Here is a 27,860-nt window from a genome sequence, read left to right as displayed (position 1 = left end):
AGCGGGAGTTCAGTTCTCAGTTTCCTGATAAGTCGGAAACAGTAGAACTAACTTGCTAAAGTATAGAAAACAATAAATGAACAACATCAACAAAGTGAAAGGAAGTGAAAGATACAAGCAGAGTCTTAACCAACCCTGCCCCGTGTTTCAGATCATTTGGCGAAGTAATTCGCTATTGGCCGCGTGGCCTAATGGATCAGGCGTCTGACTCCGGGGGGAATTGTGATGCGATCAGAAGATTGTAGATTTCAATCCGACCACAGTCATTTTACTCGCTGGCTTTAAATGAGTCCACGCGGCCAATAGCGAAGTACTTCTCCAAATGGACAGACAAATCCCTTTGCTCCTCCACTGTTCCTAAGCTCTCGACATTGAGAACATTTTCCGATTGATTGGATCCAAAGTGAATTACCTCACTGTTCCCCACATTGAACTCCATTCAACACAGTTTTGCGAGTCTCTGTCCCTTTGTAACTTCCTGATTCCATCCACACAGGTAACTGTGCCCCCGATCTTACTGTCATCTGCAAACTTGGATATGCAAATTTCCATTCCTTCATCCAAGTGACTGAGAAATATTGGGAGCACATTCCCGAGTGTTGACTGAAATCCGGGTCCTTAATATTTTGAGGAATCCTTGAAACCCCACGGTGTTTCCCCACAGAGGTTTCAGTGAGCGCTGCAGTAAATCTCGTCCTCTGGACTTTATTGGAAATCGTCAGTTTTTGCTGTTCAATCAGAATTGTCTTTGCATCCCGTGCTGGCGAGTCAGGGATTAGTGTTCCAAGAATCAGGAATAGGATCTGGAACCAGATCTTGCCGACTGCGCGAATGGAGAAATATGAGTGAGATTTTTTGTTTTTGATCCGCTCGATCAGATTGAATTTGACCCAGAAACAGGAAGCGGTTTTGGTGAAACTGATCCGAGGGTGAAGCGCGAAGGTGGTTGAAGTGATGAGCTGCTCAGTTTACACCTGCCACCGTTTATATCTGGATTCAGCACCAGGCAGAGAGGTTGAAACAACTGTCTGGTGTTTATTGACCTGATCGGGAGATTAATATCACCGACGGCTGATTCACTGAAATCTCCAGGCCTGTGCTCAGCTACCATTTGGTTTGGTTCCCGGTTCGACGCTTGTTCTTGTCGGGTGAATGAGACAGATTTTTGCTCTCCCCAAGTTTTTACAATACTGGACCGGCCTCTTTTTCTGTGTGAATAACTGGGATAAGTGGACAGAGCAGGGACAGAAAAGATTTTTGTATCAGCAGTGGAACAAGGTCTAACTGCTGTTGGACCAGAATTATTTCACTATCTTTATAATCCTTCAATTGCTGGGACCTCGAGCCATAACGATGCATTCACGGCGTGCGCCATTACCGATAGGTAAATATTGCAGCAAGTGAGATATGGGATGGCGTGATTTGCCCATAATTTCTGGAACATTTGTGCCGCTCCTCCGAAAGGTTGAATTAAACGATAAAAGTTGTTTTCGTCGCTCAGCCCAACGTTCCCTTGAACGGCGATCGCCAAATCGCTGTATTTACGTCATTAATCGCGCCGCAGCTCCTTACGATTGGACAAAAACAGCAAATGAAGTATGAGGCAGTAAGAAATGACTGAGAAAAGTCACAGACTTCAGCCTCTCAGCTTCTCACTCTTTCTCTCAGGCTCAGTCCTTTGTTCCTTTTCAGTCGTTCTTCCTTCTTCTCCTTCTTGTCTTCCTTACTTCTATCCATCACTGCCGTCTTTCTTTGAAAAATGGCGCTCCTGTCATCTGCAACAAGCGGTTTGATGATTTTTGACGAAGAACAAAAGTCTAGTGACGCTTAACTGAGATTCGCAACCCGGATTTCTCATTTGGTAATCAGTGAAAGCCCCAAAGCGAGATTCAAACCCGGAGATCAACGAACCGCTGGCAATAGATCCACGCGGCCACGAGAAAATTTCGCTGCCACCCACAGCCGATCACCCATCCTTTCAAACGGTTCCTATCCATCCAATCTCGCTTTCTATTCCATGTACAGCACCATCGATTTGTGCACTAATTATTCCAAGTGAACAATATCACCAAATATTGAATGTACAACTTGTCTTGTCCAGTAAGACTACCTAAAATTTAAATGCTCTGAAGCCACATTGTCGTTCGTGTGAGAATAGGTACTCCAGGTAGACTAGCGCTAATACACATTTCCTAATGTAAAACACACACACATTTAACTATTCTGCAGTAGTTGTAGGAGGTCACCCACAGGAAGAGGTCAAGGCCTGGTGCATCACATACATTACTCACCAGCATTTAGAACATAAGAACATAAGAACATAAGAACATAAGAAATTGGAGCAGGAGTAGGCCAATCGGCCCCTCGAGCCTGCTCCGCCATTCAATAAGATCATGGCTGATCTGATCCCAACCACAAATCTAAAGAACACAAGAAGTCGGAGCAGGACCCGGCCACATAGCCCCTGGGCCCTCTCCGCCACCCACAGGGCATTGACCGATCCGAACTCAGCTTCATGTCCAATTTCCTGCCCGCTCCCCATAACCCCTAATTCCCTTTACTTCTAGGAAACTGTCTATTTCTGTTTTAAATGTATCTAATGATGTAGCTTCCACAGCTTCCTGGGGCAGCAAATTCCACAGACCTACCACCCTCTGAGTGAAGAAGTTTCTCCTCATCTCAGTTTTGAAAGAGCAGCCCCTTATTCTAAGATTATGCCCCCTAGTTCTCGTTTCACCCATCTTTGGGAACATCCTTACCGCATCCACCCGATCAAGACCCTTCACAATCTTATATGTTTCAATAAGATCGCCTCTCATTCTTCTGAACTCCAATGAGTAGAGTCCCAATCTACTCAACCTCTCCTCATATGTCCGCCCCCTCATCCCCGGGATTAACCGAGTGAACCTTCTTTGTACTGCCTCGAGAGCAAGTATGTCTTTTCTTAAGTATGGAGACCAAAACTGTATGCAGTATTCCAGGTGCGGTCTCACCAATACCTTATATAACTGCAGCAATACCTCCTTGTTTTTATATTCTATCCCCCTAGCAATAAAAGCCAACATTCCGTTGGCTTTCTTGATCACCTGCTGCACCTGCATACCAACATTTTGATTTTCTTGCACGAGAACCCCCAGATCCCTTTGTACTGCAGTACTTTCCAGTCTCTCGCCATTAAGAAAATAACTTGCTCTCTGATTTTTCCTGCCAAAGTGCATAACCTCACATTTTCCAATATTATATTGCATCTGCCAAATCTCCGCCCACTCACCCAGCCTGTCTATATCCCCTTGCAGGTTTTTTATGTCCTCCTCACTCTCTACTTTCCCTCCCATCTTTGTATCATCTGCAAATTTTGATATGTTGCACTCGGTCCCCTCCTCCAAATCGTTAATATAGATTGTAAAGAGTTGGGGACCCAGCACCGACCCCTGTGGAACACCACTGGTTACTGGTTGCCAGTCCGAAAATGAACCATTTATCCCAACTCTCTGCTTCCTGTTCGATAACCAATCCTCCACCCATGCCAGAATATTACCCCCAATCCCGTGATTTTTTATCTTAAGTAATAATCTTTTATGTGGCACCTTGTCGACTGCCTTCTGGAAGTCTAAATACACTACGTCCACTGGTTCCCCTTTATCCACCCTATACGTTATATCCTCGAAGAACTCAAGCAAATTTGTCAGACATGACTTCCCCTTCATAAAGCCATGCTGACTTTGTCCTATTAAATTATGCTTATCTAAATGTTCCGTTACTGTCTCCTTAATAATAGACTCCAAAATTTTACCCACCACAGATGTTAAGCTAACTGGCCTATAATTTCCAGCCTTCTGCCTACTACCCTTTTTAAATAACGGTGTTACATTAGCAGTTTTCCAATCTGCCGGGACCTCTCCTGAGTCCAGGGAATTTTGGAAAACTATCACCAAAGCATCCACAATCCCTACTGCCACTTCCCTCAAGACCCTAGGATGGAAGCCATCAGGTCCAGGGGATTTATCCGCCTTGAGTCCCATTATTTTACTGAGTACCATCTCTTGAGTGATTTTAATCGTATTTAGCTCCTCCCCCCCGAGAGTCCCCTGTTTGTCCAGTGTTGGGATATTCTTAGTGTCCTCTACTGTAAAGACTGAAACAAAATATTTGTTCAGCATTTTTGCCATCTCCATGTTTCCCACCATTAATTTCCCGGTCTCATCCTCTAAGGGACCTATGTTTGCCTTAGCCACCCTTTTTCTTTTTATATAACTGGGAAGAGATGAGAAATGTAATAGGATAAGACCAGATAGTGTGGAGAGAGTGTGGGAATACAACAGGATGAATAGGGCGAGATATAAGATCTACTGCCAGGGGATAAGGAAGAGACCGATGAACACATGATTGATGTTGTTGCGCAGACGCAATGAAGGGGAAGCAGCAATACAGTCGCTTGCAAAAGTATCAATACGATAACTTTGGAAAAAACGATATTCATGTGGGCGCCGTGGCTCAGTGTTTAAAGCATCTCTCTTATAAACAGGGGATCCTGGGTTCAAATCCCCAGCCGTGCCTTTAGCTCGATTTGTTTCTTTGCTCCCATTTTCCAACCGTTGTGTTCCAGATAGCAGCGAGAGCAACGTTTCCTCTTCCTCATTTGCTGCTTGGAGAAGCCCTTGGTTTGCTTCACAGCCTCTCTGTGTTGACTGCCGAGTTAAATTGCTTCCAGAGGTTCCCATCCACGGGTTTACAAATGAGGTTAAAGTGCCCCCTGCTACTTTTATATTTCCATTAAATAATATCAATCAATTGCCGAATAAAAATTCAGGGGTTCGCTGATATTCTGTATTTTCCCCAATCAAGTAGACAGGAGGGGATGAATCTTTCTGTGAGGACGTTGGACAAACTGATTCTAGGGTAAAGCTAAACATTCATGGTGGAGATTAAACACAGACCAACACCGCGGGACCGCTTCTGGTCAACGACTTTAATTCTTAAACCAGAGCTGTTTTAGCGAAGAGGTTGAAGAGCTGAATTCTCAATCTAAAGGGATTCCGACCCGCCGGTTTAACCGGATTTACACGGTTCACTTCACTTCAATAGGAAAACATTCAACAATTTCAAAAGTTTCATCCCCTCATTCTCGAGACCGGAAAGAAAGTGAAACTTCAAATTGTTTCTTGCAGAAATAGCAACAAAGATTCTTATCAGGATTGACTTACATTCAGAGCATGTGTGAGCACCAGAGGACAGAATGTACACGGTTTATTGACGCAACGCACGTGGAGAAAATGTTGGAATGTTTCAAGATGATGTGCAGATAGAAGCTGAATGTTTATTTATCCAAATTCAGTTGATCTCATTGATGCAGAATGCAAAATGTGAAAACACAGACAAAAAACACCGGAGTGATAGGAATAGATTTCAAGCCAATTACATAATGTAAAAAACAATAGAACATTTATCGGTAGGGCTGCATCCAACTTGTAATACAATAGCGAGGAGAATGGGATTCGGACCCTGCGAGCGCACTGCATTAGCATCGCCTCATGATTTCGGCCGCCTCGTCGCACCGGTAGCTTCAAAAGCCGTTTTATTTCCTTCTTTCTGAATCCAAACAGTAGAAATAAAGTCAACGTTACAACATGTCCTGCCCGTGCACCCAGAACGACAATGAATGTGTGTATTTACGTCAGGTCTGTCCTGAGTCTGTTAGAAATGGTCGGGTGTAAAACAGCTCCGGCCCATGTAGACTGTCGAGTCCGAGGATCAATTGCAGTTATCAACACTGAGATAGATAGATTTCTGTTAGTTAAGGGTATCAAGGGATAGGGAGCAAAGTTGGGAAAATTGATTTAAGGCGAAGATCAGCCATGATCTAACCGAATGGTAGAACAGGCCCGACGGGTTGAATGGCCTCCTACTGTTCCTAATGTTCATGTTGTCCTTGGCGTGAACTATTATAATACCACAGAAAACATCAAAGTGAAACTCTCTGGAATGGATAATAATTGAAATTAATGAACGGAGCAGAAACTGGAATCCCCACCGCAGCCCACAGACTCCTGGGGATGTGGATTTCCGTAGAGCTTCTGCTTCATACTTGTCACAACCTATTCCAATATCGTCCAGGTCCCGATACCTCGGGGAGCGCTCTTCAAATAGAAAGGTGTCAGTTTCATCATCATCTGTAACCGTTAAAGTTCTTCATTTCAATGAAACCGACGTTATTTCAAGCCCTTGTCTATGTTTACATTAGTCCACCTGAGGTGTTCGGGCAAAGCCTTATGTCTTCCCGCCCGAAAGACATAAATTCCTAATTGAATAAAGAGCCTGAACGGCCACATTCAAACAGATGGATAAATGGTGCAAGAGGGAGGGCTTCAGATTCCTGGGACATTGGGATTAGTTCTGGGGCAGGAGGGATTTTTTCAAAATGGACGTATTGCACCTCAACAGAGCTGGGACTAATGTCCTCGCGGGGAGGCTAACTAGTGAAGTGGTGGAGCGTTTGAACCAAATTGGCAGGGGCATGAGCATCAGAAGGAAACAATGGAGGGGAGAAGCAAAGAACACAGAGGATTGGGAAGGTCAAATAACACTAGATTAAAAGAGAGTTCAGAAACAGGAGATATCAGACAGGGTCAAATCCAAAGCAGTCTAAGATGAGTTTGGAGTGCATGTGCCTAAATGTACGTAGCGTGGCAAACAGGTTGGTGAGCTGCAGGCTCAAGTCGCTTAATGGTTCTATGATTTTGTGGCAATAACAGACACCTTGCTCAATGAAGGGGAGGACAGTGTACTTAATATTCCCGGCCACAAGGCATTCAGGAAAGATAGGGAAGTGAAGGAAAGAGAGGCAGTATTGATCGAATGCACTAATATAGCACTGGAAAGGGATGATGCAGACAAGAGTTCAAAGACAGAAACTATTTGTTTAAAATTAAGATACAATAGAGAAGCTATTACGCAACTGGATGTAAACTGTAGACCACCAAATAGTGGGAAGGAGATAGAGGAGCAAATTTGGGGGCAAATTACAGAACGATGCAAGAACTATAGAGTTCTGATAACGGGGGATTCAATTGTCCCAATATAGAATGGGACAGTAAAGAGTGTAAAGGGCAAAGTGGGGAAGGAGTTCCTGAAATGTGTACAAGATAACGTTATGGGACAGGGTGTTTCCAGCCCACCGAGTAAGAATACAATGCAGGGTCTAGTTCTGGGGAATGAAGTTGGGCAGGTGGAGCATGTTACAGTGGGGCAGAATTTGGCGAACACTGATCATAATATCATTAGGGTTACAATAATTACGGGGAAGGTCAAGGAGGAGTTGGTTTCCGGTACAGACTGGACACATCACTGAGAGGTAGAAAGGAAGGGCATGGAAAGCGAGAGATCCACGCATGACTAAAGATACGGAGACTAAAATGAAACAGAAAAAGAAGGCTTATGACAAATGTAAGGATCATAAAACAGTAGAGAACTAGGCTGAATACAGAAAGTACAGAGGAGATTTAAAAAAGGGAATAAGAGGGGTAAAGAGAATATGAGATTAGTGGCTCACATAAAAGGGAAGACAAAAGTCTCATAATTGTATAAATATAAGAAGTCAAAGGAAGGGTGGGACCGATCAGGGACAATAAAAGGAGATGTTCTTGTGGAGGCAGATAGCATGGCTGAGGAACTAAATGAAAACGTTACATCTGTCACACATCTGATCACAAAGGGGGAAAAGAAGGCAATTACAGGTCAGTCAGCCTAACGTCGGCGATGGGGCAACATTTAGGGCCAATAATCTGGGACAAACTTAATTGTCACTTGGAAAAGGTTAATAATATAAAGTCAGCACGGATTTGTTGAAGGAAATCGTGTTTGACTAACTTGATTAAGTTCTTTCATGAAATAGTGGAGAGGGTTGACGAGGTTGGTGCAATTGTTGTTGTGTAAATGGACTTTCAAAGGGAATTTGATAAAGTAACACATAATATACTTATTACCAAAATTAAAGCCCGTGCGATTAATGGGACAGTTGCAGCGTGAATACAAAATTGGCTGAGAGACAGAAAGCAGAAAGTAGTGGTGAACGCTAGTTTGTCAGACTGGTGGGAAGAATACAGTGGTGTTCCCCAGTGGTCAGTATTAGGACCACAGTTCTTTTTGATATATGTTAATGACCTGGACATCGGTATGGATGTTATAATTTTAAAGTTTGCAGATGACAGGGAAATGTAGCAAACAATGTGGAGGATAGCAGCAGACTTCAGGAGGACATAGACAGACTGGTGAAATGGGCAGACTCATGGCAGATTAAATTTAACACAGAGAAGTGCAAGGGGATATATTTTGGTTGGAAGAATGAGGAGAGGTAATAAAAACTAAATGGTACAATTTCAAAGAGGTGCAGGAACAGAGAGAGCTAGATGTGCACATACACAAATATTTGAAAGTGGCAGGACAAGTTAAGAAGGCTATTAAAAGGCATAGGGGATCCTGAGCTTTATTATTAGAGGCATCAAGTTCAAAATTAAGGAAGTTATAACAAACCATTAGAAAACTCCCGTAATGCCGCAACTGCAATATTGTTTTCAATTCTGGGAACCACACTTTAGGAAAGATGTCAATGCTTTAGAGAGGGCTCTGAAGAGATTTAATAGATACTGGGGATGATGCATTTCAGTTATGTGTAGAGATTGGAGAAGCCGGGGTTTTTCTCCTTTGAACAAAAAAGGCTAAGGGGAGATATCATAAAGGTGTTCAAAATCATGAACGGTCATGAGGAAACATTTTTTTTACACAGCGAGTTTTAGTGGTCTTAACAGCAGTGCTTGAAAGGGTGGTGGAAGCAAGTTCAATCGTAACTATAAAAAGGGGAATTGGATGAATACTTGAAATGAAAACATATAGAAATGTACGGGGAAAGAATAGGGGAATGGGACGAAATGGATAGCTTTTTCAAAGAACCGGCAAAGGAACAATGGGCCGAATGGCCTCCTCCAGTGCTGAAACATAATATGACAATATGATACCACGTGTTTTCATCGCGGGGAGCAATGCAAACCCGTGAAGCATGTTTGAGAATTCTTGGTATTGAGTCGGTGCATCGACAGGAGTGAACCGTGTCACAAAACAGGATGGAAATTGAACCTCCTTCTGTTTAACGTGTTGCAGTGATGCTGTCAGAGTCCGGCTTACTGTATATTGTTGGATAGAAATATGAACATAATATTGCACCAATCGTTGGGCTGTTCCATTTGAAAATACTTGCAATATCCTTTGGAATTAATTAGTGCAGCACAAACATCACAGTGAAGGGAATTGCGGGCTGTCCAAATGACTGGAAGTAATGTCAATGCTGCTGTTCCCTGATCCCACTGGATGTTTCCCTCGATTATAAATAATGATTTTCTCTTAATCTCTCATCTCACAGAGTCAGTTGGAGCCGTGTGTCCAGCGTCAAGATTCACCATCACTTCTCTGACAGAATGAGAGTTCCATTCGCCGTGTATCCATTTACCGTGTTGCCGCCAATTATACAGACAGTAATGATTTACTATCCGATTATAGCAGCCATTGGAGTCCCCGGTAAGTTATTATATTCATTTCCTAAATGTATGATTCAGAATTTAACCGTATTACGACTCTTATCTCGGTAACTGTCCTTATTTCACTGTGTTTTTTCCAAGTTAAATCAAAGGCAGAAATTCAGTGACTGTATTTCCCGCTCTATCTTGTTCCTTGACTGATCATTCTATTGACAGTATAATGTTATTGTTCATCTCCATCAAAAGCTGCAGCTTATTTTGATCATCAAATGAGTTTCAAATTGATGCATTTTTAACTGAGAATCCTTGCAGTTTGTGATTCAGTGGATATATTTAGATTTAAAGTTATTTCCCGTGGTCCCAAAAGACTCCCTCTCCTCTCCTCCTTCCCCTCATCTAACACTCGGCAATATCCGTTCAATACCTGGACATATAACAGATTTCTTCTCCTCTGCTCCTTCCCCTCATCTAACACTAGGTAATATACGTTCAAGAACTGGACATATAACAGACTCCCTCTCCTCCCCTCCTTCCGCTGATCTAACGCTCGTTCACATCCGTTCTAAACCTGGACATATTACTGTGAATCCGAACAATCAGGAGTGGGATTTGTTCAATCCCATTAATCAGAACTTTCAGACTGTTTTCGGTCTTTTCCCACCAAAGTGTTGATATTATTCCTGGTGATCACAATCCATTCCCAGGGTGGGTTTGTGCTCCACGTAGAACACTGATTCTCCCCCTGATCTTCTCCCATGAACGGTTCTCAGCCTGAAATCAGCCACCTCTTCAACCAACGGGCCGGCATTTTGCGGCCCTCTGCCGGTGGGAGGCAGCTAGTTTATGTCAGACCCCTTTCTGTCACGATACAGGTGAGATTGGGAATCCAATGCAGTGATAGAGCGATTGAAACCGCGGAGCGGCGCTCCATGAAACTGTCCTGGGTTTGACCCGATTTGAGAAACCCGTTTCATCCTCCACCACCTGTATTTTACCCATAACATCGATTAGATGCCGGGTTATGGCCCCTTTATACTAACCGGACACTTTTATCAGTTAGATCACTCACTTGCAGGTTGATACACCTGCTGCACTTTTAGCAAGTCTGTCCGCCCGGTCAAAACGCTGCTCGATACAAATTCACCTTTAATATCACTCAGATCCTTAGAGTGAGAAGATTGTTCTGATCGCATTTTGCCGCCCTGTCCCCATATCCCTTCATCACCTCTTCCTCCATCCACCTGTGATCGGAATAAACCATCAATATTTCGGCTGTTTGATTATAAAACTGTGAAGTCTGTTTAAAGATGTTGCTCAGTAAGAACCGAGTGAAGTGAGTTGCCTGACTGTCCCTCTGACTGTCACCAGTCTCAATGTCAATGCAGCCTAATACTCCCACTGGAAAATTCGCGCCTCTATTAATGAGGGTTTCTCTGAATATATCAACTCACAGGGTCAGTTGTAGCTCGGTGTACCGCACCCAGAGTCACCATCAATTCTCAGACACAAATAAAGTTTAATTGATTGGATATCCGTTCGCCGTGTTCCTGTTCTCCAGGTGGTGTTTGATGTTTGATTCAGAACAATTACTTACTTTATGAATCAGGGTTTAAGTAAATCAATGTTCTTGTTATGTGTCCGATAAATTGTTGTTTATTCTGAAGCATTTGTGTTACTGTTTCTCTCTCAATGTCAAAATTTCATTGAATATCAAATCTGCGTTTCCCTCCACCTTCCTTTTGTGATATTTTCATTGGGATCATAATGTACTTATAATGTCCAGCAAAAGCTCCAATCGGTTACAATCATTGAACGTGCTGTCAGCTGGTGTAATTTTATCTGAGAATATCTTCAGTACTGTGTGAAATGTTATATACCCCTAACTCCACATTCTCAAGTTATGCTACAATGTCAATTATTTCCGTGCTTTTGATAGTTTTCGCTCAAGAGAACATTAGCAAAATTGCGAACGTCTAGAATTGGAGTTAAATTGTGACATGAGTCGGTAATTGGTTGTGAGATAGGAGACAGAAAGTAGTGGTCGATGTTAATGAAATGTTGTCTTTTATCGCCAGGGGGTTTAATTGAAAAGTGTGGAAGTGCTACTTCAGTTGTACAGAGCTTTGGTCAGACCCGATCTGGAGCACTCTTTTTAGATTTGGGCACAGAATCTCAGGAAGGATATATTGGCCTTGGAGGGGATGCAGCACAGATTCATCAAAATGATACCGGGGCTGACAGGGTTCAATTATGAAGCCGGGTTGCATGAGCGTGGTTGTATTTCCGTGAGTTTAGATGGTTGAAGGATGATCTGATCTCGGTATTTAAAATGGTAAAGGGATTCGATGAGGTAGATGCAGAGAAACAATTTACTATGGTGGGGTCCTGAAGAAGAGGTTAAATTTAACATTAGAGCTCGGCCATTTTTGAGTGAAATAAGGTAACATTTTTTTCACAGTAAGGATTCTGGAAATCTAGAAATGAGCACTGAGTTCGATAGATCATTGTTGGGTCCGAATATCAGTGGATATGGAGCAAAGGTGGGTAAATGGAGTTCGGTTACAAATCCGCCATGATCTAATTCAATGGAGGTACAGGCTCGTTGGGCTGAATGATCTCCTCCTGTTCCTATGTCCTTATATCCCGTATCTAGGACCATGAGCCATAATTTCTGAAATGAGAGTTGCATTCATCGTATGTCCATTTCCAGAGTAACTGAAACCTTTAGAGGTGCAAATTAATTCCTGTGTTAATCTTGGAACCCTTCGAGTTCCCGGTAAATCATAGAAACCGGTTCCTGTTCGTACAAATCCGGGTCTCACTGTGTCACTGCTGCTCTTGCGGGTCTGGTCATTTGCTGTATTTGTCCTGAAGTGATTCTTTTGCTGATTTCGGGCGAGTGTCCGAAATTCAGAGAATATCACGAACTCCCTTTCCTCCATCTTTCTTGTGTGATATGTTAATTGATGTTATAATGTGTTTTTAATCTCCAACTAAATACATTGAATGTTTCAAGTTGATGCGGCTGTAAGTGAGAATGTGAGCAACATTCTGCCAGTGGGCTGTTGTCAGATTATGAAGTTGCTCCAGTTACTCTGCAGCAGCGATAGGGACCTCTGGCTAATGTTCTCCAGCTGACTTTCTCTGTTTAATTATTTCCCTCGCCTTTAACTATAACAGAAAGTAACTGTCGTTTAATACAAAGTGAAAGGTTTTGAATTCACATTCAGTTATCGTGGAAGGTATGCTGGGAAACGGAAGTAAGTATCTGCTGACAGACAGTGAAGGCCCATATTAACACTGATTGAAGGTAACTTACGAGTGTTGTATTACACTGTATTTCTGCTAAGTGAATGGAAAAGCAGCATGTGGGATTTTGTGGAGATCAGAGAGATCCCAGGCAACCACATATGTGGTAAGTGTCCACAGTTCAAGGCGATTCAGCTCAAAGTTGTTCAGCTGAAGTCCGAGGTGCAGACACTGCAATGCATCCGGAAAGGGGAGAGTTAACTGGACACTTTCATCCAGGAGACATTCACACCCCTTAGATTAGGTTGTAGTTTAGATTCGTTCAGTGGTCAAAAACAGGAGGGTGTGATTGCGAGTCAGGCTGTTATGGGGACCCTGGATGTAATGTTGGAGGAGCCACAGCATTTGACCGTGTCCTACAGGTACAAGGCACTTGCTACCTGTAAGGTTGAAAGCAAAGATTGCAGGTAGGATGGGCAAATATACCACGGCACTGTGGCACAGGAGGCCATTCAAGTCGGGGGAGTAAATGAATGTTGTAGTGGTCGGGGATATTATTTTCAGGGGGATAGACACAGTTCTCTGCAGCCGCGACCGAGATTCCCGTGGGCTGCGTTGCCAACCGTTTGCCAAGGTTATGGATATCTCCTCGCGGCTGGAGAATAACTTAGGGCATGAGGGGGAGGATTCATTTGTCGTGGTCCATGTAGGAGCCAACGACACAGGTGGAAAGAAGAATGAGGTTCTGCTGAGGCAATTTGAGGAGTTAGGGTTTGAATTAACAAACAGAATCTCAAAGGTGATAATCTCTGTAATACTACCTGAGCCACGTGCAGATTGGAATAGGGACAAACAGGTCAAAGAGTTAAATGCGTGGCTCAAAGAGTGATGTGGGAGACAAGGGTTTCAATTCATTGAACATTGGCAACTGTCCTATCGAAAGAGGGAGCTGTTCCATTAACGCATCAAAAAATAAGTTCAAAGCATAGGAAATGATAAAAAGTTAAAATTAAAGGCTCTTTATCTGAATGTACGGAGCTCTTAATAAGAGAGACGAATTAGTTGCACAAATGGAGATAAAAGGGTTTGACCATTACAGAGACGTGATTGCAAGGTGACCAAGGTTCAGAATGAAATATTCCATGGAACTTGACGTTCCGAAAAGACAAGTAGAGTGGCAAATGAAGGAGTGTAGCTCTGATAATAAAGGATGACATAAGGACAGTGGAAAGAATGGATCTTGGTTCAGAAGAACAGGAAGTAGAATCAGTTTGGGTGGAAGAAAGATTTAACAAGGAGTAGAAAACACTGGTGGGAGTAGGAGGATTCGAGTCCAGGAGCAGGGATGTCTTACTGCTGTTATACAGGGAATTCGTGAGACAACATCTGGAGTATTGTGTGCAGTTTTGGTCTCCTTATCTGAGGAAGGATGTCATTGCCATGGAGGGAGTGCAACGAATGATTACCAGACTGATTCCTAGGATGGCAGGACTGACGTATGAGGAGAGTTTGGGTCGACTAGGCCTATATTCACTCGAGTTTAGAAGAATGAGAGGTATTCTCATCGAAACATATGAAATTCTAACAGGACGAGACAGACGAGATGTAGGGAGGATGTTTCCGATGGCTGGGGAGTCCAGAACCAGGGGTCACAATCTCAGTATACGGGGTATGCCACTTAGAACCGAGATGAGGTGAAATTGCTTCACTCAGAGTGTGGTGAACCTGTGGAATTCTCTACCACAGAAGGCAGTGGAGACTAAGTCATTAGATGTATTCAAGAAGGAGATAGATATATTTCTTAATGCTAAAGGGATCACGGGACATGGGGAAAAAGCGGGAGCAGGGTACTGAGTTAGACGATCAGCCATGATCATTTTGAATGGCGGAGCAGGCCCGAGGGGCCGAATGGCCTACTCCTGCTCCTATTTTCTATGTTTCTATGTTTGTGTTTCGATGGATTGAGGATTGCTTAACGGACAGAAAACAGAGTGTAGAGATGAACGGGACATTTACAGGTTGGCAGGCTGTAACTGGTGGGTTGTCGAAAGTTCGGTGTTTGGGCCTCAGCTATTTACAATCTCTATTAATGACTTAGATGAAGGGACCGAGTGTAATGTATCCAAGTCTGCTGATGATGCAAAGCTAGTTGGGAAAGTAAGCTGTGAGGAGAATTCAAAAAGTCAGCAAAGGGATATACACCTGTTAAGTTAGTGGGAAAGAAGGTGTTAGAAGGAGTACAATGTAGGGTAATGTGAGTTTACTCACTTTGGTAGGAAGAATAGAAAAACAGATTATTTTTAAAATGATGAGAATTTTTTAAATGTTGGTGTTCACAGAGATTTGGATGTCCTCGTACAAGGAACTCGAAAATAAACATGTTGGTCCCGCAAACAATTAGCATGTTGGCCTTTATTGCAAGGGGGTTGGATTACATGAGTAAGGAAATCTTACTGAAGTTGTGCAGGGCTTTAGTGAGTCCTCCCCTGGAGCAATGTGTACAGTTTTGGTCTCCATAGCTGAGGAAGGATATTCTTGAAGGCGGTGCCAGAATTTTCACTTCATTGATTCCTGCGATGAGAGATGTTCCTCTGAGGAGAGATTGAGTTGAATGGGCCTATACTCTCTGTAGAGTAGAAGAATGAGAGGTGATCTCATTGAAACACATAATATTCTGAGGGCGCTTGACAGGGTAGATGCTGAGAAGTTGTTTCTCCTGACTGGACAGCCTAGAACTAGGGGGCATAGTTACAGAATAAGGGGACGGCCATTTAAGACTGAGATGAGGAGGAATTTCTTCAATCAGAGGGCAGTGGATCTTTGGAATTCTCTACCCCAGAGGGTTGTGGATGCATAGTTGTTGATTACATTGAAGGCTGAGAAAGACAGATTTTTGGAATCTAGGGCAATCAAAGGATCTGGGAATCGCGCTGGAAAGTGGAGTTGAGTTCGAAGTTCAGCCATGAGCTTATTGAATGGCGGAGCAGTTTCGAGGGACCATATGGCCTACTCCTGTTGCTATTTTTTTTGTTCTAATTCTATAGTAGGTAGATCGCTGTTAACACTATTGGAGCTCAAGGAGTTGGTAAAACCAGTGTGGAGATGTGTTATATTCAGAGCTGCGATCGTGCACCAAGCACAGTTATGGCCTACGGCCGAAAATTGTGCAGGCAGTTATAAAACACATTAAAATGTTTATATTCGGGATATTGGACCAGCAGCGAAACATGAGACCCTGAGCCAATTTCGTATCCACGCAACCACCGCCCCTTGAACCCCGTGGTCTTCAATTTTGTTAAGAAGTCTATTATGTGATACTTTATCAAACACCTTTGGAAATTCCAAGTACACAACATCAACCGCACAACCTTCATCACCCCTCTCCTTTACTTCATCAAAGAACTCATCCAAGTTCGCCAAACATGATTTGCCTTCAACAAATCCCTGCTGGCTGTCATGTATTAACCCATATTTTTCAATGTGCCAATTATTTTTTTCCCAAATTACTGTTTCTTAAAGTTTCCCCACCAACGACGTTCGGCTGACTGGCCTGCAATTGTCAGATTTATCCCTGGTCGAGAAAATCATTAAAAACTGCTCAAGTTGTTCGGTGGAGAGGACTGAACTGAATCTTTCATCTACATCAATCAATCTTTGCATCTCAGGCAATTCAGGTGGCCATGTGTGTACACATGGATTGGTATGGGGTGCTCGCACTGAGACCGAGGACAATCCATTCCATTGAATATGCCACCGACCTTTCTGACCATCCATTACGACCGCCTCATATTTATCAATATTCTTACCAGTTTCAATATAATTACACGACGTTTCACGGTGAGGTAAGCAGTTCGACAACTGCAGCTCCGTAATTGTGGAAGTTTTAAAGCCATCTTGGCTGGCCTGAGTTCGGGTTTCACCTTGCCCACGGCACGTACTTTCTGCGATTCAACTGGCTTGGTGATCAGTTAGATACCCTCCCACCGGGTGGCGCTATTCGACCGACGCTCCGCTCACAGAACTTGTCGGTTGAGCAGAGCAGGATATTCGGCGGTAAACGCGCTGCAAAATTATGGCAGGTGCAGATTAATGTGGGCAAGTGTGAGGTCATCCATGTTGGACCTAAGAAAGATAAATCGGGGGATATTCTAAATGCTGAGCAACTCGGAAAAGTAGAGGAGCACTTTCCTTTTATATATCCTCTCTGACTTGTGCCTCAATACTGGAGTTCACATATGCTGCAACACCATCGCCCTCTCTCCTGACACGGTCTACTCTAAACAATTTATACCCTACCAGATAGGTATACCATTGATTGGAATCATTCCACCATGTCTCTGTAACGAAACTAATGTCCAATCTATGAACCGCTGCCATACCTTCCATATCACCCATCTTAGTTATCAGACTTCTATTAATGCAAGCGCAACTTTTTTAGCTTTCTGATATTTGGCTTTCCCATTTACTTTATCAATAATTTTACATTGTTGACCTCCCACTATTGGAATTAGACTCATTAAGCTTTGATTTGTGTTTTCACTGGTACAACTGAAAGTTGCTCCAGTCGGTACTGGTGTTCTCTTACACTGACCGCAAACACCCCCGCATCCAGTTTAAACCCTCCCCCATCATTCTAGCTATCTTGCCTGCCAACACCTCTAACCCCAACCGTTATACAGGTAGAGGCCATCCGGTTTGTAAAGGCTCCCCCAATTGCAAAAGACCACAAGACAATAAGACCATAAGAGCTAGGATCAGGAGAGGCCATTCGACCGCTCGACCATGCTCCGCCATTCTATCAGATCATGGCTGATCTGATTTTTACCTCAACTCCACTTTCCTGCCTTTTGTCCATATCATTTGAATCCTTTGTTGACAATAATGTGTCTAACTCAGCCCTGAATGGATTCAATGACTCGGCCTTCACAGATTTTTGGGGTCAAAAAATTCCAAAGGTTCACTACCCTCGGGGAGAAGAAATTCCTCCTAATTTCCGTCTTAAACTGGCGACCCCTTATTCTGAGACTATGCCCCCCTAGTTTTAGATACCCCATGAGGGGTAACATCCTCTCAGCATCTACCCTATCGAGTCCCCTCAGAAACTTGTAATTTTCAATAAGATCTCCTCTCATGCTTCTAAACTCCAATGAGTTTACACCACACCTGTTCAATCTTTCCTCCATATCCACAACCCTTCCATATCCCGAATCAACCGAGTGAACCTTGTCTGAACTGCCTCCAATGTAAGTATGTCCTTCCTTAAATAAGGGCACCAGAACTGTACGCACTACTCCAAGTTTGATCTCACCAGCACCCTGTACAGTTGTAGCATGATCTCGCTGCTTTTACACTCCATCCCCCTCGAAATGAAGGCCAATATTCCCTTTGCCTACTGGATTACCTGCTGCACGCGTATGATGATTTTTTCTGATTCATGTACGAGGACACACAGAACCCTCTGTAGCGCAGCATTTTGTAGGTTTTCTCCATTCAAATAATATTTTGCTTTTTTACTTTTCCTCCCAAAGTGGATGACTTCACTTCTTCCCACATTATGTTCCATCTGCCAATTTTTTGCCCATTCACTTAACCTGTCAATATCCCTTTGCAGACACTTTGTGTTCTCATCGCAACTTGAATTTCCACCTATCTTTGTATCATCAGCAAATTCCACCACAAGACACTCTGTTCCTTCATCCAAGTCATTGATATATTTTGCGAACAGTTGAGGCCCCAGCACTGAGCCCTGCGGCACCCCAAAAGGTACAGATTGACATTTTCAAAATGACCCTTTTGATCCCGACTCTTTGTTTTCTGTTTGTTAGCCAATCCTCCATTGATGCCAATATATGACCTCCAACACTATGAGCTCTTATCTTGTGCAGCAGTCTTTTATATGGCACCTTATCAAATGCCTTTTGGAAATTCAAATACACTGCATCCATTGCTTGCCCTTTATCCACCCTGCCCGTTACTTCCTCTAGGAACTCTATTAAATTTGTCAGGCACGATTTCCCCTTCATAATACCATGTTGACTCTTCTTGGTTGTATTATGAGTCTCCAAAAGTCCTGCAACTACTTCCTTAATAATGGATTCTAGCATTTTCTGAATGACAGATGTTAGGCTAACTGGTCTTTCGTTAACATTTTCTGTCTCACTTCCTTCTTGAATAGGAATGTTACGTTTGCGGTTTTCCAATCCGCTGGGACCTTTCCAGAATCTCGTAAATTCTGGAAGATTACAACCAATGCATCCACTATCTCTGTAGCCACTTCCTTTAATATCCTCGGATACAAGCCATCAGGATTAGCGGACTTGTCAGGCTTTAGACCCATTAGTTTACCTAGTACTTCTTCTCTAGTGATATTGATTGTTTTTTGTTCCTCTCTCCCCTTTGCCCCTTGATTTTCAACTACTATTGTTATAATATTAGTGTCTTCGAATGCGAAAACAGATACAACATATCTGTTCAATTCCTCTGCCATTTGCTTGTTTTCCATTATTATTTCGCCAGTCTCATCCTCGAAGGGACCAATGTTTGCTTTAGCTACCCTCTTCCTTTTTATTTACTTGTGGAAGCATTTACTGTCAGTTTTTATGTCTTGATAGTTTACTCTCATAATTTATTTTCTCCCTCTTTATTATTCCTTTAGTCTTCCTTTGCTGTTTTTTAAAGTTTTCCCAATCTTCTTGCTTACCAGTAATCTTTGCCATGCTGTATGGTTTTTCTTTTAAACTGATACCATCTATAACTTCCTTAGTTAGCCTTTTGTAAACAATTTTACAACACCAAGTTATAGTCCAACAATTTTTATTGTTGGACTATAACTTGGTGTTGTAAAATTGTTTACAATTGTGAACCCAAGTCCATCACCGGCATCTCCACATCTTAGTTAGCCTTGGTTGGTTCACCATTTTTGTGGAGTCTTTCGTCCTAACAGGGATATATTTTTGTTGCGAGTCACAAAGTATCTTTTTTAAATGTTTGCCACTGCTTTTCCAACATCATAACATCAAATCTATTTCCCCAATCCACTTCAGCCAATTCCGCCCTCATTCCTTTATAATTGCCCTTCTTTTAATTCAAAATAATAGTTTCAGACATAGGAACATAGGAACATCGGAACACGAGTAGGCCATTCAGCCCCTCGTGCCTGCTCCGCCATTTGATAAGATCATGGCTGATCTGTGATCGAACACTATATACCTGCCTTTGGCCCATATCCCTTAATACATTTGATTGACAAAAAGCTGTCTATATCAGATTTAAATTTAACAATTGAGCTCGTATCAATTGCCGTTTGCGAAAGTGAGTTCCAAACTTCTACAAGACTTTCTGTGCAGAAATGTTTTCTAATCTCGCTCCTGAAAGGTCTGACTCTAATTTATAGACAGTGCCCCCGACTCCTAAAATCCCCAACCAGCGGAAATAGTTTCTCTCTATCCACCCTATCCGTTCCCCTTAATATCTTATAAACTTCGATCAGATCACCCCTTAACCTTCGAAACTCTGGAGAATACAAACCCAATTTGTGTCATCTCTCCTCGTAACTTAATCCTTGATGTCAGGCTATCATTCTAGTAAACCTAAGATGCACTCCCTCCAAGGCCAATATGTCCTTCCGAAGGTGCGGTTCCCAGAACTGCTCACAGTACTCCACATGCGGTCGAACCAGGGTTTTGTATAGCTGCAGCATAAATTCTGCCCCCTTGTCCTCCAGTCCTCTAGATACAAAGGCCAACATTCCATTTGCCTTCTTGATTATTTTCTGCAACTGTTCATGTCACTTCAATGATCTATGTACCTGAACCCCTAAGTCTCTTTGGACATCCACTGTTTTTCTCACTTTTTACCATTTAGAAAGTACCCTGTTCTATCCTTTTTTGATCCAAAGTGGATGAACTTGCATTTGTCTGCACAGAATTCCATTTGCCACAGTTTTGCCCATTCACCTAATCTATCAATATCACTTTGTAATTTTATGTTTTCATCTGCACTGCTTACAATGCCACCAATCTTTGTGTCATCGGCAAAATTAGATATGAGACTTTCTATGCATTCATCTAAGTCGTTAATAAATATTGTGAATAATTAAGGCCCCAAGACAGGTGACTGCGGGACTCCACTAGTCACAATGTCATTCTTTAGTGTTTTTTTTTCTTCATTATTGTTGCTTTACTTATGTTAATGTTATCGAGTTCCTGCCCCCTATTCAATATCAGTTTTCTTGGGATTTCCGGCAGGCTATCCTCTTTTTCAACTGTGAATATCGACGCAAAGTAATTGTTCAACATGCCAGCCATTTCCCCATTGTCAATGACAATATCCCCACTTTCAGTTTTCAAGGGGCCAACACTGCTCCCCTGACCACCCTCTTTTTCCTAATATAACTATTAACGTTCTTCGTATTGCTTTTGATATGCCTTGCGAGTTTCATGTCATACTTTCTTTTTGCAGCCATTACTATCTGCTTTGTGACCCTTTGTTGATCTTGGTATCTATCCCATTCGCCAGGATCTGTACCATTTTATGTCTTTTTGTATGCCCTTTCCTTATGTCTTATACTGTCCCTTACCTCTTTTGTTGTCCATGGCTGTTTTTTTTTGGCATGTAGAGTTCTTTCACCTCAGGGGTATAAACCGATTCTGTATCACGTTAAATGTTTCTTTAAACATTTCCCACTGATCATCAGTCGTTTTACCCATGAACAGGTTTGCCCAGTTCACTGTGGACAGTCTCTGTCTCATCCCATTGAAGTCGGCCTTGCCCAAGTCTATAATCTTAGCAACTGACTCAATTTTTCCCTTTCAAACACTACATTGAACTCGATCATGTCATGATCACTATTGGATAGATGTTCACGCACAGTTAAGCCGTTAACTAAATCTGGTTCATTACTCATTACTAAATGGAGTATGGCTTGCCCCCTTGTTGCCTTTAGGACATACTGCTGTTGAAAACTATCCCGGACACTCTCAAGAAATTCACTACCTTTTTGACAGTTGCTAGTCTGCTTTTCCCAATCTGTGTGAAGATTGAAGTCCCCCATTAAGACCACTATGCCTTTCTTACACGCTTGTCGAATCTCTGCATTTATACAATCTAGCACTTCAGAGCTGCTGCCAGAGCTCCTGTATACAACTCCAACTATAGTCTTAGATCCTAACCTATTTCTCAATTCAACCCATAAGGTCTCTGTTGGCTGCTTACCTCTCGTTATATCCCCCTTTATCATTGAAGTGATTTCATCTCTAATCATTAAGGCTTCTCCTCCCCATCATCCATTTACCCTATCTCTCATGTAGACCTTATAACCTGGTATAATTAGTTCCCAATCCTGACCATCCTGCAGCCAAGTCTCAGTAATATCTATCATGTCATACCCTCCAATTTGAATTTGAACCTGTAGTTCATTTAATTTATTCCTTATAATCCGTCCATTTGTAAATAGAACTCTTAGTTGGGCCACACACCCTAGCCTGACCTTCAGCTTTGCTGCCTTACGCCTTCTAGTTCTTATTTTATCAGTCGTGCCTCAAGTACACTTTCTTTCCGCTGCTCAACGCTTTTCCCTTTCACTTGTTCTTGAACAACTGTTCGTACTATTTGTATTGTAAATTTCCCCTGGGTCTTCCCCTCTCTTGCTGCTCTCAACTTTATTCCCTTCTGACTCCCCGTTCAGGTTCCCATCCCCTGGCACTCGAGTTTAAACCTTCCCCAACAGCACCAGCAAACACCCCCGCGAGGATATTGGTCCCGTTCCTGCTCGGGTTTAAGCCGTTCCGTTTGAACAGGTCCCACCTTCCCCAGAACCGGACCAAATGTCCCATGAATCTAAATCCCTCCTTCCGACACCATCCCTGCAGCCACGCATTCATCCTGTCTATTCTCTTGTTCCTATTCTCACTAGCACGTGGCACTGGTAGTAATCCTGAGATCACGACCTTTGAAGTCCTGCTTTTTAATTTATCTCCTAACTCCTTAAATTCACCTTGCAGAACCTCATCGCTTTTTTTACCTATGTCGTTCGTACCAATATGGACCACGACTATTGGCTGTTCACCCTCCCCCTCCAGAATGCCCTGCAGCCGCTCCGTGACATCCGTGAGCCTAGACCCAGGGAGGCAACATACCATCCTGGAGTCACGTTTGCGGCCGCAGAAACGCCTCTCTGTTCCACTTACAATTGAATCCCCTATCACTATAGCCCTCCCACTCATCTTCCTCCCCTCCTGTGCAGCAGAGCCACCCGTGGTGCCCCGAACTTGGCTCTTGCTGCTTTCCCCAGATAAGCCATCTCCCCCAACAGTATCCAAAGCAGAATATCTATTTGAGAGGGAGTTGACCCCAGAGGAATTCTGCTCTACTTGCCTAGTCCTTTTACACTGCCTGGTGGTCACCCATTCCCTTTCTGCCTGTGTAATCTTTACCTGCGTTGTGACCACCTCACTGAACTTGCTATCCACGACAGTCTCAGCATCGCGGATGCTCTACAGTGAATCCACCCGCAGCTCCAGCTCCGAATTACGGTTAGCCAGTCGCTGCAGCTGTACACACTTCCTGCACACATGGTCGCCAGGGACACTGGTAGTGTCCATGACTTCCCACATAGTGCCGACGGAGCATATCACGGGTGCGAGCTGTGCTGCCATGACTTGCCTTACCCTTTCAGACTCTCCTCCCGCTCTCGGTCTCTCCTTTTATACTGTGCTCATCTCTTGGAGTCTCCTGCCTCACCTGTGACGTTGCACAGTAGTTTTCTCTTGTTGCAGGTCTGCTGCTGCTTTTATTCCCTAATCTCAGTCTTCAACGCTCAGGTCCACTGCCGCTCTGTGGAAAAAGTAAGGAAAAGCAAGGCAAAGCAGCACCTCCTTCCCCCACTTCACCGAACTCCCACACTTACCAAAAGCTCAGCATTTCACTCTGTCCTGCCGCACTCCGTGCTGTCGCACTGACAGGCCCCTGTATTTCTACAGTTTATGACTCAGATGAGTCAGGCCTGCCGCACCTTCAGGTACCAATTTAATCTAGCGAACCAATTTACTTACGACAGGAGCTCTCTCTGCTGAAGCCTGACAGAAACTTAAAAAAATAAACTTTAAAATTGCACTTAAACAGTTGAAAGCAATATACACTAGATTTTAAAGAGATTAACCCTTAAACTCCCACATTTACCAAACTCTCAGCAGTTCAATGTGATGTCCGCACACCGTCCTGTCGCACTGACATGCCCCTTTATTTCAACAGTTTGTGACTCAGATGAGTCAGGCCTGCCCCACCTTCAGGTACCAGTTTAATCTATCTAACCAATTTAGTTACTACAGCAGCTCTCTCTGCTGAAGCCTGACGGAAACTTAAAAATGTACACTTTAAAATTGAACTTAAACAGTTGAAAGCAAGACCCAAGATCCTCGCTCTTAAACTGGATGTGAAATTCTATCATGTTATGATCACTGCTTCCCAAGGGATCTTTCACTTTGAGATCGTCAATTACTCCTGTTTCGTTACCCATTGCCAGATCCAAAATGGTCTGCTCCCTGATTGGTACCCCGACGTATTGGTCTAAGAACCAGTCGCGAATACACTCTGTCAACAGCTGCTCAGGGCTATTTTTGCCAATTTGATTTGTCCAATCTATGTGAAAGATGAAATCGCCCATGATTATTGCATTACATTTTTTTACATGATTAGTATTGTGCCCTGCAGTGTAGCTACTGTTAGGGGGCCTATATACTACTCACACCAGTGATTTCTTTCCCTTGTAATTTCTTACCTACACCCAAATTGTTTCGAAACCTTGATCTTCTGAGCGAAGATCATTTCTCAATATTATACCAATTTCATCCTTTATTAACAGAGCCTGCCCACCACCTTTACCTTTTTTCTTATCCTTCCTAAATGTTAAATAACCCTGAATATTTAGCTCCCAAACTTGGTCACCTTGCAACCACGTCGCTATAATGGCCACGAGATCATACCCATTTGTTTCTATTTGTGCCGTCAATTCTTCGATCTTATTACGAATGCTGCATGCATTCAGATAAAGAAACTTTAAATTTGTCTTTTTTACCATTCTTTCCTACCCAGGCCCCATTTGCTAGTGCACTCTTATGTTTGTACGCTCTGTCCCTTCCTGACACACTCTGTTTATCTTTACCCCCATCGCTTTCCTGTACTACTTCCTTGTCTTTTCTTTTTATTAATCTAAACTTCATCCCACCTGAGCCCTCCGCCACTCTATTTAGTTTAAAGCCTTCTCTACCGCCCTTGTTATTCGGTTTGCCAGAACATTGGTCCCAGCTTGGTTCAGGTGAAGCCCGTCCTAACGGAACAGCTCCCTCTTTCCCCAGTATTGGTGCCAGTGCTCCAGAACCGAAACCCACTTCTCCCACACCAATCTTTGAGCCACGCATTCTTCTCTCTGATCTGATTTAATCTGTGCCAATTTGTTCGTGGCTCATGTCATAATCCAGAGATTATCACCGTTGTAGTTCTGCTTTATAATTCAGTCTATAGCAGCTCAAACTCCCTCAGCAGAACCTCTTTCTTAGTCCTACCTATGTCGTTGGAGTGCCACTGTTTGAGGAAACGAAAGCCTGAGTCCCGACCCCAGAGCCTTCGCCACGCGTTGGTGCCGAATTACCCTGTGTTTCTCTTCACTAGCACGTGGCTCAAATTTGTCCAAGTGCTCAGTCACTCTGTCCCTAATAACAGATTCTGGTAATTTTCCCACAACTGACTTCAGAGCGGCAGGTATATCGTTATATAGTTTCTATCTCCCATCCTTCTCAAATATTGGAGAGTCCATTGTAATTTTCCAATCCAACAGCACAATTAATGAATAATGAGATTTTGAAGACTATTTACGAACGCAGCTGCAATTTCCTCAATTACTTCATTCCAGACCATGGAGACAAATTCTTCATAACGCTTTTTTTGTCGGAGTGATATTACAGATGGATTCAATTCAGAGGTATGAATGTCCCAGACAATCTTTCTGAAGTTGAATCTCGGCAGGTACTTTGTTTCCCTTGGTGGAACGACAGCCTCTATTGTCACTTTCATTGGTCTATTATGCGATCCGGGGACCGGGTAGAACGAGAGACTCGATTGTCAATTGCACTGGTCTGTACTGTAATCCGGGGACCGGATTGAACGACAGCCTCTATTGTCACTTGCACTGGTCTATTATTCGATCTCGGGATCGCTGCCATCATTTCCCTTTGAGGTCGGATTGTCTCCTTTGTTGCATCCTGTACTTGGAAGGTACATTTGTTTTTTAGGCATAATCGAACAAGATAAAGTTGTCCGTTGCTGCTCATTTCTAACCCTTTGCCCCTTGCGGACATTGTTGGAGTTTCCCCAGATGGTGTTGGAATGTGGAAGTTGTCGATGACAGACATGGGTTTTGCAGCGATGGAAAGTCTGTTGACCATGTGAACGGTTCAGCTGGGGTTTGTGAAACGAAATTGCTGCAACTTGGTCGAGTTCAAACCTGCCAAGTTCCCTTGTATGATGATGTTTGACAGCAGAGTTTTGCTGCAATCTGTTGTCACGACCTCCAGTCTGAGAATAAAATCTGAAAACTCCGAACTATTTCCGACCACCACCTGGTCCACTCCCCTCTCCTGCTCACGGGTCCAAACCCAGCCAGTTGAGATAACCCTTCGGGGTCCCCATTTTGCATTGACCGCATTTTGAGCTGGCTTAATTTTCACTGCTCCGCACTGAATTATTATCTCCCAATTTATAGTTGACAATTTATTACTTACTTGCAACCTATATTCTTACGTTTTCTTTCCATTATGTCATTTGCCCTTCTGACTTACAACTGATTGTAATTATTTGTAACATATTATCTCGCTTTGTGTTGGCTAATGTTCATCAATGGAATTAAAAATCCTTGGTGCTGCGCCGGGTTTACACTGCTCCTCTGGCGAACTTACGGCGTCAGAGAGGGTGCAGTTCCGAGTAAATTCACAGAGAATATCTTCGATTCATTCCTTCCTCTTTACTGGGAATGTTTATTTGTTATTATTTACTCAGCACTCTCATATACTCTCATAAGATGTATGTTTCACACAAAATACTGTGAAATTGGCTCTTTTGCTGTAACCTGTTGTGTGATTCACTGTTTCTGTTTCTTTCCCTTTCACAGCTAACGTGATGACGATTGTGATCCTGTCCCGAGGAAAGTGCGGTCTCTCGAAATGTGTCACTCGCTACCTGGTGGCCATGGCAGCGGCGGATCTATTGGTCATTATCAATGACGTAATATTGTTTCGGATTAAGGAGTATTATTTCCCGAATAACTTCCTGTTCCTCACCCCTGTGTGCTCTTTCCAAACTGCCCTTAACCATGCTGTCTCAGACATTTCTGTCTGGTTAACAGTCGCTTTCACTTTTGATCGTTTTATAACCATTTGTTGCCAGAAGCTGAGGACTAAATATTGCACCGAGAAAACTGCAGTCGTGGTTATAGGAACTTTGTGCGCGCTGTTCTGTTCAAAAAACATCCCCTGGTACTTTGCATTTGAACCATACATTATATTGGAGAACGTACCCTGGGGCTGTATTGTAAAACCAGACTTTTATCCTTCAGCTGCATGGGTCGCATTTACATGGATTCACCGCTGTTTGACTCCACTGCTCCCAATATTCCTGATATTGCTGCTCAATTCTCTGACTGTTGGAAACATTTTGGTGGCCAGTAGAGTCCGCAGGAGGCTCAGGGGCAGCAAGAGTGATGCGAATCACAATGATCCGGAGATGGAGAACCGAAGAAAATCCATCATCTTACTGTTTGCTATTTCCGGCAATTTCATACTGCTATGGATGACATATGTTTTATTTTTCCTATCAGTGCGAATTACAAACCGTTATTATCGCACAGGTTTCAATGACCCGATGTTTAACGCAGATCAAACCAGCTACATGCTCCAGCTTTTGAGCTGCTGCACAAACACGTGTATTTATGCAGTGACCCAGACTAAATTCAGAGAGGAGCTGAAGAATGGGGTGAAATATCCTCTCAAATTAATATTTAAATTAGTTAAACGAGGACAATAGCGGCAGAATTCC

The 27,860-nt window shown here is 43.1% G+C and overlaps 1 protein-coding gene and 1 long non-coding RNA gene across 2 annotated transcripts in view; one reads left to right on the top strand and one right to left on the bottom strand.

The window, feature by feature from the left end:
• The window catches only part of LOC137312864 (uncharacterized), a 1,008,715-nt gene that overhangs the window by 270,310 nt on the left and 710,545 nt on the right, over positions 1-27,860 (bottom strand). The gene's annotated exons all lie outside the window — the stretch shown is intronic.
• LOC137312880 (probable G-protein coupled receptor 139) lies at positions 13,143-27,848 on the top strand. The gene is made up of 4 exons (XM_067979259.1): positions 13,143-13,243; positions 13,341-13,529; positions 16,296-16,441; positions 26,938-27,848. Exons 1-4 carry the CDS (start codon positions 13,143-13,145, stop codon positions 27,846-27,848), a joined length of 1,347 nt encoding a protein of 448 aa, XP_067835360.1.

The sequence above is a fragment of the Heptranchias perlo genome, unplaced genomic scaffold, assembly GCF_035084215.1.
Source record: "Heptranchias perlo isolate sHepPer1 unplaced genomic scaffold, sHepPer1.hap1 HAP1_SCAFFOLD_44, whole genome shotgun sequence".
In the NCBI taxonomy this organism is placed as follows: Eukaryota; Metazoa; Chordata; class Chondrichthyes; order Hexanchiformes; family Hexanchidae; genus Heptranchias; species Heptranchias perlo.
The sequence above is the reverse complement of the archived record's forward strand: the minus strand, read 5'-3'. Positions and strand labels throughout refer to the sequence as shown.

Coding starts and splice junctions, on each gene's coding strand:
- LOC137312880 (XM_067979259.1), top strand. CDS start 13,143: ATGGGGACCCTGGATGTAATGTTGGAGGAGCCACAGCATTTGACCGTG. Junction 13,244..13,340: donor GTTGAAAGCAAAGATTGCAG/GTAGGATGGGCA, acceptor TATTATTTTCAG/GGGGATAGACACAGTTCTCT. Junction 13,530..16,295: donor AAGAATGAGGTTCTGCTGAG/GCAATTTGAGGA, acceptor TGTTTCTTAAAG/TTTCCCCACCAACGACGTTC.